General features: G+C 39.6%; 1 protein-coding gene across 5 annotated transcripts in view; it reads right to left on the bottom strand.

Annotated features, from left to right (window-relative positions):
• PLEKHA2 (pleckstrin homology domain containing A2) overlaps positions 1–18,990 on the bottom strand; it is an 83,689-nt gene that overhangs the window by 40,373 nt on the left and 24,326 nt on the right. For all 5 annotated transcript variants that reach the window (XM_075207018.1, XM_075207014.1, XM_075207015.1 and 2 more), the window contains 3 exons: positions 18,849–18,974; positions 18,473–18,622; positions 675–743 (listed from right to left, as the gene is read on the bottom strand). In XM_075207018.1, coding sequence (XP_075063119.1) covers positions 675–743; positions 18,473–18,622; positions 18,849–18,974 — 345 coding nt within the window. The remainder of the gene's footprint in view (positions 1–674; positions 744–18,472; positions 18,623–18,848; positions 18,975–18,990) is intronic.

Genomic DNA, 18,990 nt, shown 5'->3' with positions numbered 1-18,990 from the left:
TAATTTAAATATATTTCCACTTTAATTTAATCAGTGCATGTACAAATTAGTCAGAATTCACCAACTTTATTACTTCCAAATGTTGTCTTTTAATAGTACTTTGTTCTTGTTTACTATGTATTATTTCTATTCAGTTTTTGTTCTTATATGTTATGATAATATTGTCATGTTACATTTTCCCTCTCCATGCCCCTGGCAGTAAAAAAGCTTGAGTGGATCTTGAGTCTGGTTCATGCAGACTGAGCTAGGAATAGCTCTATATCCCCCCTATTCTAACCTTAGGTCTGTGACATAGCTGTGGGCTGTCCACCATTTCTCCATGAAAGCTTTATATTTAGGTTGAGGGACATTCGCTTGTTATTCACTGTTTTGCTTTTTGATGTATTCTAACCTTCAAATTAGTAAGTTCTTTTCACAATTTTCAACTGAACTCAGATCTCATCACAAAGAAGGAACAAGATTGTTATTTGTGGGTAGATTTATCAAAACTTCTAAAAGACAAAAAGCGGAGGTGTTGCCCATAACAACCAATCAGATTCTAGCTATTATTTTCTAGAATGTACTATATAAATTATAGCTAGAATCTGATTGGTTGCTATGGGCAAAACTTCCACTGTTCCTTTTCTGAAGGGTTGATAATTCTACTCCTTTGACTGTAAGGAAGAATTAATTACCTTTTCACATTTGTAGTAGTTAATAGTAAAAGCGCTCAAGACAAAATATCTTCTTTTCCAGTTCTTCCTCTGCAAATAAGAAATGAAACGTTATTTACCTATTAACCTTTGTGTTATAAATGTTACCTCTGACTCTCACACTTTCAGTACCAGCGTTGTGAACGTAGAGACCACACATAAATATGTATAACTATAACTAGCCTGCCATGGTTTCATAGATACAGTAAGGGTCATTTAAGAATCGCAAAATCTGCAGACCAGCAATGCTTTTTAGGTGTTCAAATGTGCCTACTGACCCGTGTTATAGATCCACTTGTGGCTTAAACTGATCAACAGAATGAGGTGATCGTGGGGCTCTCTATTATGTATGTGTCACTTTTGTGTGTTTGAAACTTTTTATTACTTTTGCTGAAATGTGCTTTCCCACAGAATTGCAACTGTGAAATGCAAATAACTCCCTGTTATAAGTATAGGGTCAGGACCAGATATCTGGGACCTCAGAGGTGGGGAGAATTCAAGTTCTTTTGGATTTTCTTCAAAGCAGCAACTCCCCTGTAAATGCCCATCACTTCTATCTCATTTAAATAATCCTGCCCTATGTCATTTCGTTCTTCCACCAGTGCAAAAGTGGGTGCACTAAGCCCCTAATGCACCCTTGGCAAGGAAAGCCCACAATTCAACCAACTCCATCGTGCCTGCTAACCCCATGTGCTTGCTCACAATACCGGGTCCATGGTGTCACAAGATAGTATCTGCAGTTTTGTGGTTCCATTAGCTTTTATATCTTTATTCAAAGACAAAAAATCAACAGACTCTAAAAAAAACCACTACTGCAATCCATTTATTTGCGGTGCCTGAATAACACCCACAATCTCTCTCTCTCTCTCTCTCTCTCTGTATATTAGGGAATTTAGACTGTAAGCTCCAATGGGGCAGGGTCTGATGTGAGTGAGTTCTCTGTACAGCGCTGCGGAATCAATGGCGCTATATAAATAAATGGTGATGATGATGATGATACTACCAGATTGATGTAACTAGTGTTACTATATAAGAACAGGCACTGACCTGTAATTATTAAATAATCAAGTGTTTCCTGTAATGGCAGCAATCTGGAAATACCAGTTTAATCTAATCAAAACTCTTTTCTAAAGGGAATGTGAATCTGCTGAAAAGTGCAACCCTGCAACATGGAGTTTTACTTTATTTATTTTACTATATAATTTCCAGCTTTCTCAGCTTAAATGAAACTTTAGTTGAAATCATATGATTTCCTGACATCTTTGTTCCTATGATTTCTCTTTTGTTTAGCACTATCACTACACATTATTTATGGCACAGTAACATCTATTATATTATATATGGCACAGTATAACTTCACTAATTATTTTTGGCACAGAATCAACTCACTCGTTATTTATGGCACAGTAACATCTATTGTATTATTAATGGCACAGTAACACCTCATTCATTTATGACATGGTATCACCACCCTAATTTTTTATGTCACAGTACCATCTCATTGATGACACAGTCTCACCTCCCTTATTAATTATGTCACAGTGCAACCTCACTCATTTCTAACATGGTATCACCTCACTCATTTATTGTACAGTAACACCTCACTTATTAATTAAGGTACAGTAACATCTCACTTCTTATTTATGGTACAGTATCACCTCACTTATTTATGGTACAGTAACACCTCACTTATTTATGATACAGTAACACCTCACTTATTATTATGGTACAGTAACACCTCAATTATTTATAGTACAGTAACATCTCACTTAGTAATGGTACAGTAACATGTCACTTCTTTATGGTATTATTATTATTATTATTATTATCATCATTTATTTGTTAGGCGCCACAAGGTATCTGCAGCGCCGCACACAGTACTAACAGTAGACTATACAGGGTGAAATCATACAGAACAATGAACAAAAAGTACCAATACTTCAGAAACTCCGGCTAGTCATATGCAGTAAAGACGGAGCGGAAGAACAGGTATGGAGACAGGAGGGGAGGGGGCTCTGCTCATATGAGCTTACATCTTAAGGGAGGGTAAACAGACCAGGCACAATAGGAGCCAGTTGAGGCAAGAGGAGAGAAGGGAGGACGAGCAAAGGGAGGAGATGGGGGTTAAGTAGATGGTTGGTAGGCTTTGAGGAAGAGGTGAGTTTTGAGTGCACGTTTGAAGGAGCACAGAGTAGGAGAGAGACGGATGGAACGAGGGAGGTCGTTCCAGAGAAGGGGGGCTGCATGGGAAAAGTCTTGGATTCTGGAGTGGGAAGAGGTGATAAGGGTGGAGGAGAGGCGGCGGTCATTGGCCGAGCGCAGGGAGCTGGCAGGAGTGTGAATGGAGAGGAGGTTAGAGATATAAGGGGCAGTAGAGTTGGAGAGAGCCTTGTAAGTGGTGGTGAGGAGTTTGAAAAGGATTCTGTAGGGGAAGGGGAGCCAGTGTAAGGCAAGGCAGAGAGGGAAGGCAGAGGAGGAGCGGCGTGAGAGGAAGATGAGTCTTGCAGCCGCATTAAGTATAGAGCGGAGGGGGGAGAGACGGGAGTGGGGGAGGCCAGTGAGGAGGAGGTTACAATAATCAAGGCAGGAGATGATGAGTGCGTGGATGATAGTTTTGGTGGCATCCTGAGAGAGAAAAGGACGGATGCGGGCGATGTTGCGTAGTTGGAAGCGACAGGCTTGGGCAAGGGAATGAATGTGGGGGGCAAAAGAGAGAGAGGAGTTGAGGGTGACACACAGGCAGCGAAGTTGGGTGACAGAGGAGATGGTGGTGTTGTTGACGACAATAGAGAGGTCATCGGGGGATGGGAGTCTGGGCGGAGTGTTGAAGTCGTATAATTGGATAAACGAAAGTATATTGGTTTAATATTGGTTTGCCGTGCGTATTGCAAAGCGTATGCCACGTAACACGTGGCGTGATGCGATCGCACAGTAAAATACGCACGCACACACTAGCATTACAACATTTAGTTATTTATACAATTCATATTGGTTCCGTTACACTGTAATTTATGAGCAGATAGTATTGGGTTTATTATTAGTCTATATATATATATATATATATATATATATATATATTGATTATATGTACATTGTAGTGTTATTAAAGGTTTAGGTTATAGGAAAGGTGTCATGCCTGATATCATATTGTTCCCCTAATCATCAGCAGATGTCCGGTGCAGTCGGCGAAGAGATCGCACATTGCATACTTTAGTTATTGATATTAGGGAATAATCCTTTGTATGATGCTGGCTATGAAAGGAGCAGACCCCCTGGAGAGACGACCCCCACCTTTGGATTCCTTAGATTGAATCAACCTATGATCTGTTTACACTGGACCCACCCAACGTTTGGACTTATAGAAACAATCTACGTCATCTCTATTGTTCAAGTGTAACACTGTACTGTATATAATCATAGCTGCACACACCCTGGCCCTCAGTCAACTCTGACACAGTATTCTATACAGATATACTGTCCACCGGGTCCCGTGGGTGCGCAGCGTGGGCAAGCGATTGCATTGGTATGTACTTATCTTTTGGTATTGGCTGTACTGTACTTTATCATAATATAATAATGTATTGAATTGTTGACTATTTACTATAATAAATCATTTCGTGCTTTGGAAACACATACAATTGAGTGGGCAATGCTTATTTTAAAACGATAGAATTACTTTAATAATTGGGGGCTCATGAGTTTAGGAGTTACGTTATCGGCAGGTATGCAACGCTCACGGTATTCGGTTCCTCAACAAAGGGTGGATTGACGGACGCGTCGCATGGCAGGAAAGAACGTAATGTGTTCAAGACCTGTGGTTCACTTTGTGTTGAGAGACCGAATGTCCGTTGTTGCATAGACTGAAGGAACGCTAATTGGAATCTAGGGACAAGAAAGAAAAATGTTTCTTTTTATTGTCGTTTTACGTTTTAAAGTGTATTGAATTGCTGAGCGTATGTGTATTTCCTGCTGTGCGTACGCGAACTTCCGGTAGATTTGTTTAGTATTGCTAAGCGGTGCGATCAGACCGCATGGTTTTGCAACCGTGCTTGTGACTTGGGTTGAACGGCTGAGAGGAATTACGCTGGTACAAACGGGTAAACTCCGGCACTACCAGTTCAGTAATACTCAACAGAATTTTGTGGAGAGCCAGGATATCGAGGAGCTGATATTTCTGTTGTCCATAGTGATATTTCTGGGTTAGGAGGTGTGTGGGCGTAGCCTGTGAGACCGTCCACGGATAAAAATCTCTAGTAAGTTCTGTTTGAAAGGAGAACAGGTAAAAAGTCTTTTTGCGTAGTGTTGAGAAATAGGTTGTTTTCACAATGGGTGCGAAGCAAACGCTAGAGATGGTTGATGTTGTGCTGCTTAAGGAAGGACCGGTTGGTTCGGCAAAGTATGTTATGTATAATAAATATGGTGCGTATGCAACGGCATACTGCGACAAATGGGTCAAGATGACCCGGGAGTGTGTGAAACCTTTCCCAAACATAGGTAGTTTCGAAGCAGAGCTGTTAAATAATGTTAGAGATAAAGTGCGGTTGATCAAATCAACGAAAACAAGAACTAGACATGATGATTGTTTAAAATGGTGGCAAATGGAAGGTAGCACGTTGGCATAGCAGCGTATGCACAGCGGAAATCAGAGTACCGGAAACAAGCATTCCGGAAGTGTGCGTTGCAAAGCGTGGCGAACTGAGCGCAAACACGCCCCCGACAAATTCGGTTGGGGCGGAAAGTACAGCCAATACCAAAAATGTAAAAAACTGTAACTAGTAACTTGTATGTTGTTTTAAGTAATGTTAAAAGTAATGTTTCAGGACAAAGAAGAGGGACGGTCCCACCAACAGGGGCAGCGGCTGAAAGTGGTGAGAATAATGAAAAGGTTAACACAGGGGGAGACATCCATTGTACTGCAGCAGCAATTTCAGCAACTAGTTCAGAACATAGTCATTTGGTAGACTTACATCCTGTCTGCACTACAACAGTTCCCAATGGGAAAGCGGACAGAGATGGTGACGTTCCCTTAAAACATGTAGCAAAGCATGATACATGCACTAGGTCTGAAACATTTTCAATTTTGTCTGATTTCCCTGATCCTAGGAAAGATTTGACCAAATGTCAGCAGTTTATTAGATACTATGGTAATATGTATGAGCCAACTAATAACGATTGGCGAGTATTATTGAAAACCTGTCTTCCTCTCAATACTGATATACAAAAGTTCATTAAGGATTGTATGTTGGAGGAGGATGAGTCCTTACCTGAGGATGATAATCAGGACAATTTTAGACAAATAATCACATGGTTGGCCATATATTTTCCAGTGATAGTGGACTGGAGTAAAGTTTTTACAATCAGGCAAGAGGATAGTGAAAATGCAACAGACTATTTTTGCAGGGCTCTGATGGAGATGGTCAAATATACTGGGGTATCAGACATAAAAGATTATGTAGATTACAGAGAGGTTGCTGTTAACGTTCTAATGGATTGACTCAGGGAAAAAATTGAAAAGAAGGGTGCAAACTTCATTACCATACTGGAGAGGAAGTACTGTAAGTGTTCTCAGGGAGTCAGCTATAGGACATGATAAAAATAAACAGAAGGAGACACTAAGTAATAGGGTGATGATGGTAAGTATCCCAGCACTAGAGGGACTGCACACACGGCCACCAGCATACAACCCACATAACAGGAAACCCAGAATAGTGAGATGTTAGAATTGCAGAGAAGAAGGACACATTAGGAGAGATTGTAAAAAGGAAAGTGACAATACACATAGGGGTGGGTCACATAGATATCATCCAAGAAGGAATTCACATAGACTAGAAAACTCACACCTGCCCGCACATGTTATAGCAGCAAATGCTGTGCGTGAAAGCAATAATCAACTCGAGAGTTCAGGTCAGACCTGTAATCCTACAACTAGACAAAGTAAAGTTAACCTGTGGTAAGTATTAAGGTGCAAAATGTAGAAAGAAATTTATTTAAAAGGTAATCTTTGTTGATTTTGTTTGTTTGTTTTATGTTGTCACATGTTTGCTTTCCTAAATCGCTGGCCGATGGAAAAGAATGGAAATGTTTGTTTTGTTTGCTGTTTTAAGATAACTATCTTGTTTTTCTTCTCACAGATAAAGGGGACAAAAAAAGGAGTATAGATGTAATGTTTAAAAGGGGGGAGATAGAGAAATAGAAGAATTACTCTTGAAAGACTAATTAACACTAGACAAATGGAACACTCTTTGTTTTAGGCTGCAGTGTCTCATGATAATTTGTGTGGCTGAGAATCATTATCCAACAATGAAGTATATACATACTTTGCTCCAAAATATCGTTTAGGTATCTCAGATGAGTCATCAACAGTTAAATTTTACATTTCTCTATTATAAGTTAGGAAAGTCCGTTGAAAAGGTATGTAGTCAATGAGATACCGAGTTCTTAATGAACAAATGACGGATGACACTGGATTGCACGGTTAAGACCCCCTAGTCATTCTTGGGAGGGATTATAGTTAAATGAATACAGCCATTTCCCCATAGAGTCAGAGTCCAATCCAGCTGTCATTTTGTTGTAAAAAAAAAAAATCTCCTTTCTGCATGTATGTTTGTATTCAAATCTTTATATTCCCATCATTCATTGCTTTCCTATTTCTCATTCTTTACACAGAAGCTAGTACCTCTGTCTCTCTCTCTCCCTCTCTATCTCCCTCTCTCTCTCTCTCTCTCCCTCTCTCTCTCTCTCTCTCTGCTCTGGTAGAGATAAAATCAGACACAGTCTCAACAATGGGGCTAAAACATATTTTTATTTTTTTACATAAGACAAATTCAGAGATACACACACTAGATTGACATGAGTCACAGAAACAGTCAGGGGTTTTATTTTCATGTGTAAAGAAACTGCTGATTTTAAGCAGAAAGGTTCTGTTGTGGAAATGCGATTCATGTTTTATAGATTGCATATCTGTTTTGTTTTTTTGTTTTGTTTTATGATTCCTGCCTCCTGTACAAAAAATGTGCCTTTATATGGAGGCACAAAGGGTGGATAGGAGATTGCTGGAGGTTAGACATACAGATATGCATCTCTGTATAGAACATTGGAGTAGGATTTTTACCACAAGATACAACATAATGTGAAACCCTAGAAAATGTAGAATTTTCATGTTTTATATTTTTTTCACTGTTAGACAGGCATGTACTGGATACTGTTATATTTGAAGAAAGTGTTATAGAAATAGACCCCTTTGCCTTTCCCACTTAGTCAAGTAGCTGAATGTGAGGTACTGAGAATGACATGTGAGTTGGCAGTGGGAAAATCAATTGATATACATTGGTCTTCAGCATTTTTCTAGTCTAGGGGGCGATGTTGAGGTGACTGAGAAATCATTTTATAGCAATACCAGCACATGATTAGGACACTACATAGAGGACTTTATACAGTGACACAGTTACCAACTGAAGTAGCTGCTAGTAAGGTCCACACTTACACACACGACCATACATGGCTGTCACACCAGGGCGAACATAGCTGTCAAATAGGGTTTTATGTGACAGTTAACAAATCTATGTTTTGTTTTTCGTTGTATTGTTTTAAGTTTTAAAATGTGAACACACACACACACACATGCACGCATACACATATTGGTTAATATAGGAAGATTTGTGTTACCTGAGGGATAAACTGTCTGGAAGATGAAGAGATGTGGTGAGGAGTCTGGTGGACTCTGGAGAGATGGACAAGGTAGACCAATAGAGTCATCCCATATCCCTCCTGCTGATGGGTTTTCCTCCAGGTAAAACAAATACACGTCATCCAATTACCACCATGCAGGATCCTCAAGTATACACTGGTGTACCAATGAAATATGTTTGGGTAAAGGTGTATTGAAATGTGTCTAATGTATTACTGTGTCATACTCAAAACTTTCGTTATTCAATGTGATAGTCCTAGAGTTATAATAGATGATAGGGGTATTCATGTTATTGATAATAGAGGTATAATGTATGTGTAGTGGTAACAAATCACATATGTGAACATAAAGTAGTGGTACTCGGTAAAACGAATTGAATAGATTAAGAGTTGGAACTTGATTGAAGTGACTGATAGCTTCGGCCACTAGTCCTTTCCCGCTTCCAAAGGATCACTCCTGGGCAGACTCCTAACCTGTCAGTTTTTGAAATGTTCTTGACCCCTCGTGAGATGAGATTGTAACTGGGAGGCTAGGTTAGATCTTGAGAGAAGGTAAATAGTGAGACAGCAACAAAGAACGTCCAAAACACTGTTTCCTGAAAAGTCACACTAACTGTCAGGATGTTGGATCGGGAGAGTAAGTTGTGGAGCAGAAATTTCTTAAGCTTAGGTTATTTGACAGACAGGTACCAGGTGTAGGCTACCAGCATCACGGCTTCAAGGGTAGCAGAGACACACTGGTGCCCATTCCACCCACTGCAGAGGGGCCAACACTCAGAGAAGGGTTCAAGGGCACTCATGAGTCTGTTCTGGAAGGCCTCAAATGCAGTTAGTAGCACCTGAGCCGAAGGCTAAGACTGTTGTCCAGCATGAAGTTGTAGTTTTTCCTGTTTTGTGTTCTCTCATTTCATTCTCTTCTCAGGGCGGTTAATTCTTTTGATTATTAGCAGGTGACAGAGACTGGTTCAGGTAATGATAAGGAGGTATTGGGGAGGAAGAAGTTAGTAGCATAATCAGTCCAGCCAATTACTCTATTCAATTCAGGGGTAAAGGAAAATTTAGAAACCTTGGAGCTTGGAGAAAGTGCGAGAGGCTATTGTCTGAGTAGCATTACGTCCGTAAGTACGGCGACCCCATGGTTAGAAAAGAGATACACCCAGCGATGCCAGTCCAGTAATATTCGGACTTGAGCAGGCATCCTTGAGAATGATTATCATTCTTGGGAGCATAAGGTTTTAGACCAAACAAAGTGCTGGGCGTGCTCACACGTGCCTCAGTGATTATATCAAGTAGGATTAGTCCTCTTTCCACTAAATATTCTTGAGGTACCCGAACTATAGGCGGGAGGTCACTAAGGGAAAAAGTAGGACACCTAGGTCCCTTAGTCTGAAGTCTCCCAATGCTTTGCAAGCCGATCACTGTTAAATCTGAGTATTGGGAGACTGGGAAGAACGAACAGACAATAGCCCGCCCACAAGTGTTGATGAAAAGAACTGATGACATTATTAGAAGTGTGTATATTAACGCAGGCTGAAGGAGATTGCATATGACATTATTGATAGACATAGGATGATGCTATTGATAAACATAAAGTGTTTAAATGTATTCTGAGCTTAAAGACATGCGTTGGACAGAAGAACCTGTTAAACTTGAAGAACTGTAGTAGAGAATTCTGTATAGCTGATACATGTTCTATTGTTCCTTGTACCTTTCCAAATAATGTATTAAGTGTTTTATTGCACCCTTGGAGGGCATACAAAAGGTTATCTCCAAGCTCCAGAAGTGTACAGTTTATAGTAAAAGAAGAAATCGTTTAGAGGATTAAGACTCTCTCTTATGATAACTTGTTTAGATCTACAAACAGCGTGGTCATACACCAAGGGGAATTTGTATTACATAACAATGAAACGTGGTACTGAGATCCTGCATATAACATCTTTAAGGTGATAGTTTATTATAATATCAAAGGGTGGACTGTTGAAGTCGTATAATTGGATGAACGAAAGTATATTGGTTTAATATTGGTTTGCCGTGCGTATTGCGAAGCGTACGCCACGTAACACGTGGCGTGATGCGATCGCACAGTAAAATACGCACGCACACACTAGCATTACAACATTTAGTTATTTATACAATTTATATTGGTTCCGTTACACTGTAATTTATGAGCAGATAGTATTTGGTTTATTATTAGTCTATATATATATATATATATATATATATATATATATATATATATATATATATATATATATATATATATATTGATTATATGTACATTGTAGTGTTATTAAAGGTTTAGGTTATAGGAAAGGTGTCATGCCTGATATCATATTGTTCCCCTAATCATCAGCAGCTTTCCGGTGCAGTCGGCGAAGAGATCGCACATTGCATACTTTAGTTATTGATATTAGGGAATAATCCTTTGTATGATGCTGGCTATGAAAGGAGCAGACCCCCTGGAGAGACGACCCCCACCTTTGGATTCCTTAGATTGAATCAACCTATGATCTGTTTACACTGGACCCACCCAACGTCTGGACCTATAGAAACAATCTACGTCATCTCTATTGTTCAAGTGTGACACTGTACTGTATATAATCATAGCTGCACACACCCTGGCCCTCAGTCAACTCTGACACAGTATTCTATACAGATATACTGTCCACCGGGTCCCGTGGGTGCGCAGCGTGCGCAAGCGATTGCATTGGTATGTACTTATCTTTTGGTATTGGCTGTACTGTACTTTATCATAATATAATAATGTATTGAATTGTTGACTATTTACATCTACTATAATAAATCATTTCGTGCTTTGCAAACACATACAATTGAGTGGGCAATGCTTATTTTAAAACGATAGAATTACTTTAATAGGAGGAAAGACAATGAGTTCAGTTTTAGAGATATTGATTTGAGAAAGCGCTCGGACATCCAGGAGGAGATGGTGGGGAGGCAGTCGGATACCCGAGCGAGGAGTTTGGAGGAAAGATCAGGAGAGGAGATATAGAGTTGAATGTCGTCAGCATAAAGGTGATACTGAAGACCGAAGGAGGAGATGAGAGCACCAAGGGAGGAAGTGTAGAGCGAAAAGAGTAGAGGACCAAGAACAGAGCCCTGCGGGACTCCTACGGTGAGAGGGTAGGGGGAGGAGGAAGAACCAGACGTGGATACAGAGAAGGAGCGATTAGCGAGGTATGAGGCGAACCAGGCATGGGCAGAACCAGAGAGGCAGAGAGAGAGAAGAGTTTGCAGCTGGAGGGGGTGGTCCACGGTGTCAAAGGCTGCAGAAAGGTCAAGAAGGATGAGTACGGAGAAGTGACCCTTGGATTTGGCTGATAGGAGATCATAAGCAACCTTGGCCAGGGCAGTTTCGGTAGAATGGAGGGGGCGGTAGCCAGTTTGGAGAGGGTCAAGGAGGGAATTGTCCGCGAGGTGCCTCGTTAGGCGGCTGCAGACAATCCGCTCAAGTAATTTGGAGGCATAGGGGAGAAGAGAGATAGGGCGATAATTAGCAAGAGAGGTGGGGGTCAAGATTGGGTTTTTTGAGGATAGAAGAGATAAGAACGTGTTTAAAAGAGGAGGGTACTACACCAGAGAAGAGTGATAGGTTGAAAAGGTGTGCTAGGTAAGAGCAGGCCGTTGGAGAGTGAGAGCAAAGGAGGTGGGAGGGGATGGGATCGAGAGGGCAGGTAGAGGGTGGAGAGGAAAGAATAAGGGAGCGAACTTCTTCACCGGTTGTAGGGCTGAAGGAGCACCAGAGTTGGTTGATGGGGGGAGGTGAAGCAATGAGGGTGGCGGGAGAAGGGGAGGAGGAGATGTTCAGTCTGATGGCCTCAATTTTGGAAGAGAAGAAAATGGCGAAGTCAGAAGCAGAGAGGGAAGGCGGGACAGAGGGGGAGGGGGGGGAGAGGAGGGAGCTGAATGTGGCAAAGAGGCGGTGGGGATTGGAGGACTGAGAAGAAATGAGGGACTTAAAGAAGGATTGTTTAGCGAGGGAGAGGGGTACAGTAACACCTCACTTATTATTTATAATACAGTAACATCTCACTTAGTAATGGTACAGTAAAATGTCACTTTTATATGGTACAGTAACATGTCACTTATTTATGGTACAGTAACATCTCACTTAGTAATGGTACAGTAACATCTCACTTATTATTTATAGCATAGAAACACCTTGCTTATTATTTATGGCACAAAATCACATATTATTTATAGCACAATAAAATCTCACTTATTATTTATGGCACAATATTACCTGGCTCATTATTCATGGCACAGTAACACTGCATTCATTATTTATGGCACAATATCACCCAATATCACCTCACTCATTATTTCTGCCACAAGTCCTTCAATCATTACTTATCATACAGTAACACCATCGCTCATTATATATGGCACATAAACACTTCAGGTATTATTTCTGCCACAGTAAGCCCTTTGTTCACTATTTATGGCCCAGTATCATCAGTCCAGTAACCACAAACACTAAGAGAAGAAAGATGGCAGAAAGGTTTAACCATTATACACATCGCTCCAAAAGCCACAATAGACACTTTCCCTGTCTTTGATCTCTTGCAATTGAAATCATTCCATTATATCAAATCTGACATTATTCAGATTTCTCTCATTGTCCATTACATGTACTATTTGTAGAAACACAAGCCTACCTAATTATTACATTGTACATACAAAGGGCCAAATTAATTTAGCCAATCGGAAATTTATCCTAATTTCAAAGAACCACAGTTTTCTACAATTGATTTGCAAATCAATTCCAATTTGCCCAAATATGTGTCCACTAGACAATCCTGCCAATCACAGTGAATGGACATAAATGAGGTATCAATAAATATTACATGTTTATAGCCTTACAAAAGAAGCTTACAGCCCCTTGGACACTCATTCTATATGGATTGTGTCAGGGTAAAATGTCTGCGGACTAGAGGACTTGAGATTTTATAGTGGTCTCGATGACAGACAGGGTTGGCAACGAAGTGTAATCATGACTGCATTCTGTTTTGAATATTAATTACAATAATGCTCTTTACATTGCATAGTGGTCACTAGAATGCTCTCTGTATTGTATAGAGCGGTCACTAGAATGTTATCTGTATTGTATACAGAGGTCACTAGAATGTTATCTGTATTGTATAGAGAGGTCACTAGAATGTTATCTGTATTGAATACAGAGGTCACTAGAATGTTATCTGTATTGTATAGAGATTTCACTAGAATGTTATCTGTATTGTATACAGAGGTCACTAGAATGTTATCTGTATTGTATAAAGAGGTCACTAGAATGTTATCTGTATTGTATAGAGCGGTCACTAGAATGTTATCTGTATTGTATAGAGCGGTCACTAGATTGTTATCTGTATTGTATAAAGAGGTCACTAGAATGTTATCTGTATTGTATAGAGAGGTCACTAGAATGTTATCTGTATTGTATAGAGAGGTCACTAGAATGTTATCTGTATTGTATAAAGAGGTCACTAGAATGTTATCTGTATCGTATAGAGAAGTCACTAGATTGTTATCTGTATTGTATAGAGCGGTCACTAGATTGTTATCTGTATTGTATAGAGAGGTCACTAGAATGTTATCTGTAGTGTATAGAGAGGTTACTAGAATGTTATCTGTATTGTATAGAGAGGTCACTAGAATGTTATCTGTATTGTATAGAGAGGTCACTAGAATGTTATCTGTATTGTATAGAGCGGTCACTAGATTGTTATCTGTATTGTATAAAGAGGTCACTAGAATGTTATCTGTATTGTATAGAGATTTCACTAGATTGTTATCTGTATTGTATAGAGAGGTCACTAGAATGTTATCTGTATTGTATAGAGAGGTCACTAGAATGTTATCTGTATTGTATAAAGAAGTCACTAAATTGTTATCTGTATTGTATAGAGCGGTCACTAGATTGTTATCTGTAGTGTATAAAGCGGTTGTGGTGCCCCAAAATCTGAGTACCCTGGGGTGTATCTATATGTTTTTAGTTTGTTAATTTAATTTGTTAATTGTTAAAAGTGTTTATAAAGATTTAAAAAAATATATATATATTTTCTTGAGGGAGAAGTGACAGTTGGGAGTGGTTGGTGGTTGCCGGGAGTAACAGGAGGGAGGAGTGTGTGGCATAGCAACAAGTCCACTAACTTTGGTAATAACTGTGAACTCCCAGAAGGCAGTGAGAAGAGGAAAGTTCTAGACTTCTGAGGGAGAGAGATCCCCGTGTCTGCATAGACTGAGAGAGAAAAATAGGGACAGAATGAAAATCGGACAAAGTGATCTATAAGCAGATTAAAAGTGAAGTAAGTGTAAGAAGAGAAGTAGATAAGAAGTGAGCCAAAGAGAGATGTGAGTAAAAAGGAAAGTACTGAAAACAAATAAGCAGTATAGAGATCTGTGACATCACACTAAACAGACTGAGCTATGTACTGAGAACAGTGTGAGAGGAGAGAAAATAGAGAGACTGTGTAATACAAAAGATCATCAGTTTATTTGGCGTGAAAAAGTAATTTATGGGCCCCAACCACGTGCACCAAATGTTTTAGATGATGTTAATGTTATGTGATTTACCTGAAAATTGATTTATTGTTATTATATGTTAAATGCTATTGTGCTCTATGTTGATCAAATTAATATTTTGTCATTACCATTGAGTTGAAGGGGTCAGTGGCGCGGTTGCTTACCAAAATTATCTTTACCGCATTATTAATAAACCCAAGTTATTTGACCAATCCTTGTCCCTTTGATTGAAGTATTTATCTCCTGACCACCGGATATCCGAATAAAAAAAGAACCTGACTCGTGTCTGGAGGACAAGGTAGGGGAAGGAAATCCCATCAGTACTCGACCACCACACGGTCACTAGAATGTTATCTGTATTGTATAGAGAGGTCACTAGATTGTTATCTGTATTGTATAGAGAGGTCACTAGAATGTTATCTGTATTGTATAGAGAGGTCACTAGAATGTTATCTGTATTGTATAGAGAGGTCACTAGATTGTTATCTGTATTGTATAGAGCAGTCACTAGATTGTTATCTGTATTGTTTTCTGGTCAATAGAATGCGCTTGGTATTGTATTGACACTTTCCCTCCCTCATCTTGAGGGACTTTAATATCCTTATAGGGAAGCCCTCTGACCCTGCTGCCTCCAAACTTCTCAGCCTCTCCTCTTCCCTCTGCCTCTTTCAATGGACCTCCTCTCCCTTCCACAGCAGGGGCCACTTCCATTACCATTATTATGTAGGTGTAGTAATACACAGGCAATTAGTTGTGATATCAACCTGTACAGTATATTATTAAAACACTAGAAGCAGAAAATGGGCACATTGTTTGCTGCGTTCAAAGTCTGAGTTTGGCTATTACCAATAAACACACAAATGTTTCAGTCATTCATATTGCAAGAAAAGAAAATAAGTCGAAATGTGTCAGTGTGTTTACCCACAACAGTATATCAGTGTACTGAGCCTAATAATGAAATTCAGCTTTTACCAACACATACTGTCTATTTTTTGAGAACCCTAAGGGGAAATGAATTGCAAGTGCGGCTGCATCATAGGGGGGTGGGGCCAAAATGATGCAATTTGCAGTGAATTGGGTCATTGAGGCCCCCTTCCCGCACACTCCAGTATGAAGTAGGCAGGATGTGGGAGAATGGCCTGCTCTACCAGGGGTCTGTTAGACCTACCCAGAATTCGGGAGTCTTCCGCACATTCCGGAAGAGTGGGCAAGTGTAACAAAATGCCCTCCCAAGGAATGAGAAAATCTATTCACAATCCCAAAAAAATTTATTTTGATGGGAAAGATGGAGAAGTGGAAGCAGGAAAGTACATCGTCATTTCAGGGCTATTGCCCGATCCCCAGATAATAAATATTATTTTCTGTGCAGGGGGAGGTTAGATATCATATTAATTATGTTACGATCTTCCGGCTATATATCTGCACCAGGACCTGGACCTGCTCATTGGATCAGTATGGGGACTGCCGGAGCGATACGTTTCTCTTCTTACTCCGGGTAAGTAAAGTATCGCTAGGCTGCCACTGCGCTTAAATACTCAAAAATCATGACAAAAAGTAATTTCCTTATCACCGCTCTGAAGGACTCATGACCGTACAGTCACCTGGACTACAGGGCGGTGTCACTGAAAAGACTTGGCTGCTCGCCCTCAGCACTGGAACTAATGAATGGAATATTTGAATAGATAACCACCCACAAGCTGTAATTAAAATTCCAATGTAAATAAGACCTCTTCCATTTAATAATTATAGTTAACCATTGGTCAGGTCCCAGATGCTTCATGTAGACTAGCACATAGTGTCACTATACAAGCAGAAGAATAAGCATTTACCACACAATGCGATATAACTCAAAAAGAACTTATCTCATTACACAGATCCAGCTTCCCATAAGCCTTCCTATCTATTCTGTTTAGTGTGCAACAACAATACACATAAATTCTTGTAAATAATATCTCTATAAACACCTGTAAATAATATCCATTCAAACTGTATTCTGATGTCATCGTTTATAAATGGTGGGTTCTGATGTCATCATTTCAGTATTCGTCAGGAAAACACATGTATTATATAGTTAATACGTTCCCTACTGAAAATATTATGGATATTATAAGTCACCGAGGAGTTCTGTGATCATACAAGAACACAAGGTTCTATAGACAGAACTTCTATGTAACTGATCCATATAGCTTACAGAAGAAAGTGCATTAACCCATATATATATATATATGCGTCCGAACTATCATGAAACAAATGTTTACTTATGTTCCATCCTTTAAATATTGAGAAGTGTAATAATATTCAATATCACAAAGATCAAATATTTAGTTCAAGAAGATGTCTTGGCTGTGCCATCGCATTGCCTGGATCAGATTTCACAATGTTGCAGCACTGTGCATCAGTTCTGACCCAGCCTGTCTATCTGCATGGATGTAGTGGATCATTAAGGCACGCAAAATAAATGCAAATGCGTTTTTTTTTTAAATCGCACGTAAATCACCCATACGCATCAAGGAGAGGATGTGGCAGACAAGACAAAGCAGGATATGTCCAATACATATGTGGAATATAAAGTCCCAGCAGAATGCACAGATTTTTTTTTTTAATTAATGTCAAATGTTAAGATTAAAACTTTTAAAAAAAAAGTTTGTTTTTTTAATTCCCCCTCCCCCACCAAATAGATTTATTAGGCTGTTATTAAAAAACATTTTTATAGTTGCTGCAGATTGCAAACACATGTTCTAGCATGAATACGCGACCGTCATCACTATCACTCTGCACTTAAACCAGACCTGTACCTGGTGCAAGTGATAAGACAGAAAAACACGTACCTTAGAGATATCTAAAGCTTGAATCAGGCGCTGCTGCATGCGCTCGAGTTTGGATTGCCCGTACTATAAACTGACTATGTATATACGCCCATTTCCCTCCTCATTCTACACTTGAAATCATAGGATGTTTTAAGTGTCATTTGTGCTTGAAGATGGATTGGATGTTCTTGCGTTCACAGCTAGATGGTCTAATTCTGGGAATGCATAGAGCAATATTATACATAAATATGGCACTTAATGGCATTTATGTTCCTTAATGAATCAGGCCCAGTATGTTCTCTCTGGGTTAACACTGGCAAGTTAATTAGCTTTATAGTAAATTATCCTTGGCATAAGCATGTCTGCCTGTGGTAGGCAAATGGGATTGGGGTATATTGTACAGTATGTTGGTGCAATATAAATAAAGAATAATGTGAATGTCTTAGAGCTAATAGTTTATTGGTGCAGGGTTTTCATGGTTTTGTCTCTGGTTTAATAATCTGGAGAATATCTTGCCCTGTTCATTCAATGGATACCACTGGCTCTCTGAGTAGAGGACATTAACTCTAACAATAAGACAGTACAAATTTACAATCTGTAGAAAATAGATCAAAATCATAAGGTAACTAATGTATACTGAGCTAATAAGTGTAAGGACCTCTGAATTCTACATAAATAGTACAGTAACAGAGAACAAACAGGACACTGCATATGTATAATAAAGGCTGCAATTTTAGGTGTACTTACCATATTTCCTTGCTTGACACAATACCCGCATTTCAAAATAGAAAGAGAAGGCAACGGATTCTTCACTGATTGCGGTATGTGGCTTTGGCTGCGGCGGAGTACGGTATGAGAGGCCTCACTATGTATCACTTCCGGACACTCACCTCCATTCTATGGAACGCACAGAAGAAAGATCAAGAGCATTAGAATCTCCTTAATAGAAGGATCAGCAAAGCAGTGCCAACAGGACACTCCGCACTGTTTATTGGTAGCAGTTTTAAACTAAAAACACAAGGTGGATACTTTTATAGCAGGTGGATTTATACATGTTTGAAGTTGAACTTGGCGAACCTCAGAAATTAGAATAAAGCCTTAAATCATCAATTACAAAAGGTACCTGGCTGAGAGGTGTTTGTACGACCACTCCACCAATTATTTCCGTCTTGTATGCAGTTTGCGTTTTCTTTTCCTGGCCACCACCGGATCCTATCTCAGGTATCTGAGCAGAGCCTGACCTGGGTACCTAACAAGATAGACAC

Source organism: Mixophyes fleayi, chromosome 4 (assembly GCF_038048845.1).
Source record: "Mixophyes fleayi isolate aMixFle1 chromosome 4, aMixFle1.hap1, whole genome shotgun sequence".
NCBI classification, from domain to species: Eukaryota; Metazoa; Chordata; class Amphibia; order Anura; family Limnodynastidae; genus Mixophyes; species Mixophyes fleayi.
Note: the sequence above shows the minus strand (reverse complement) of the source record. Positions and strands in the feature narration are given on the sequence as shown.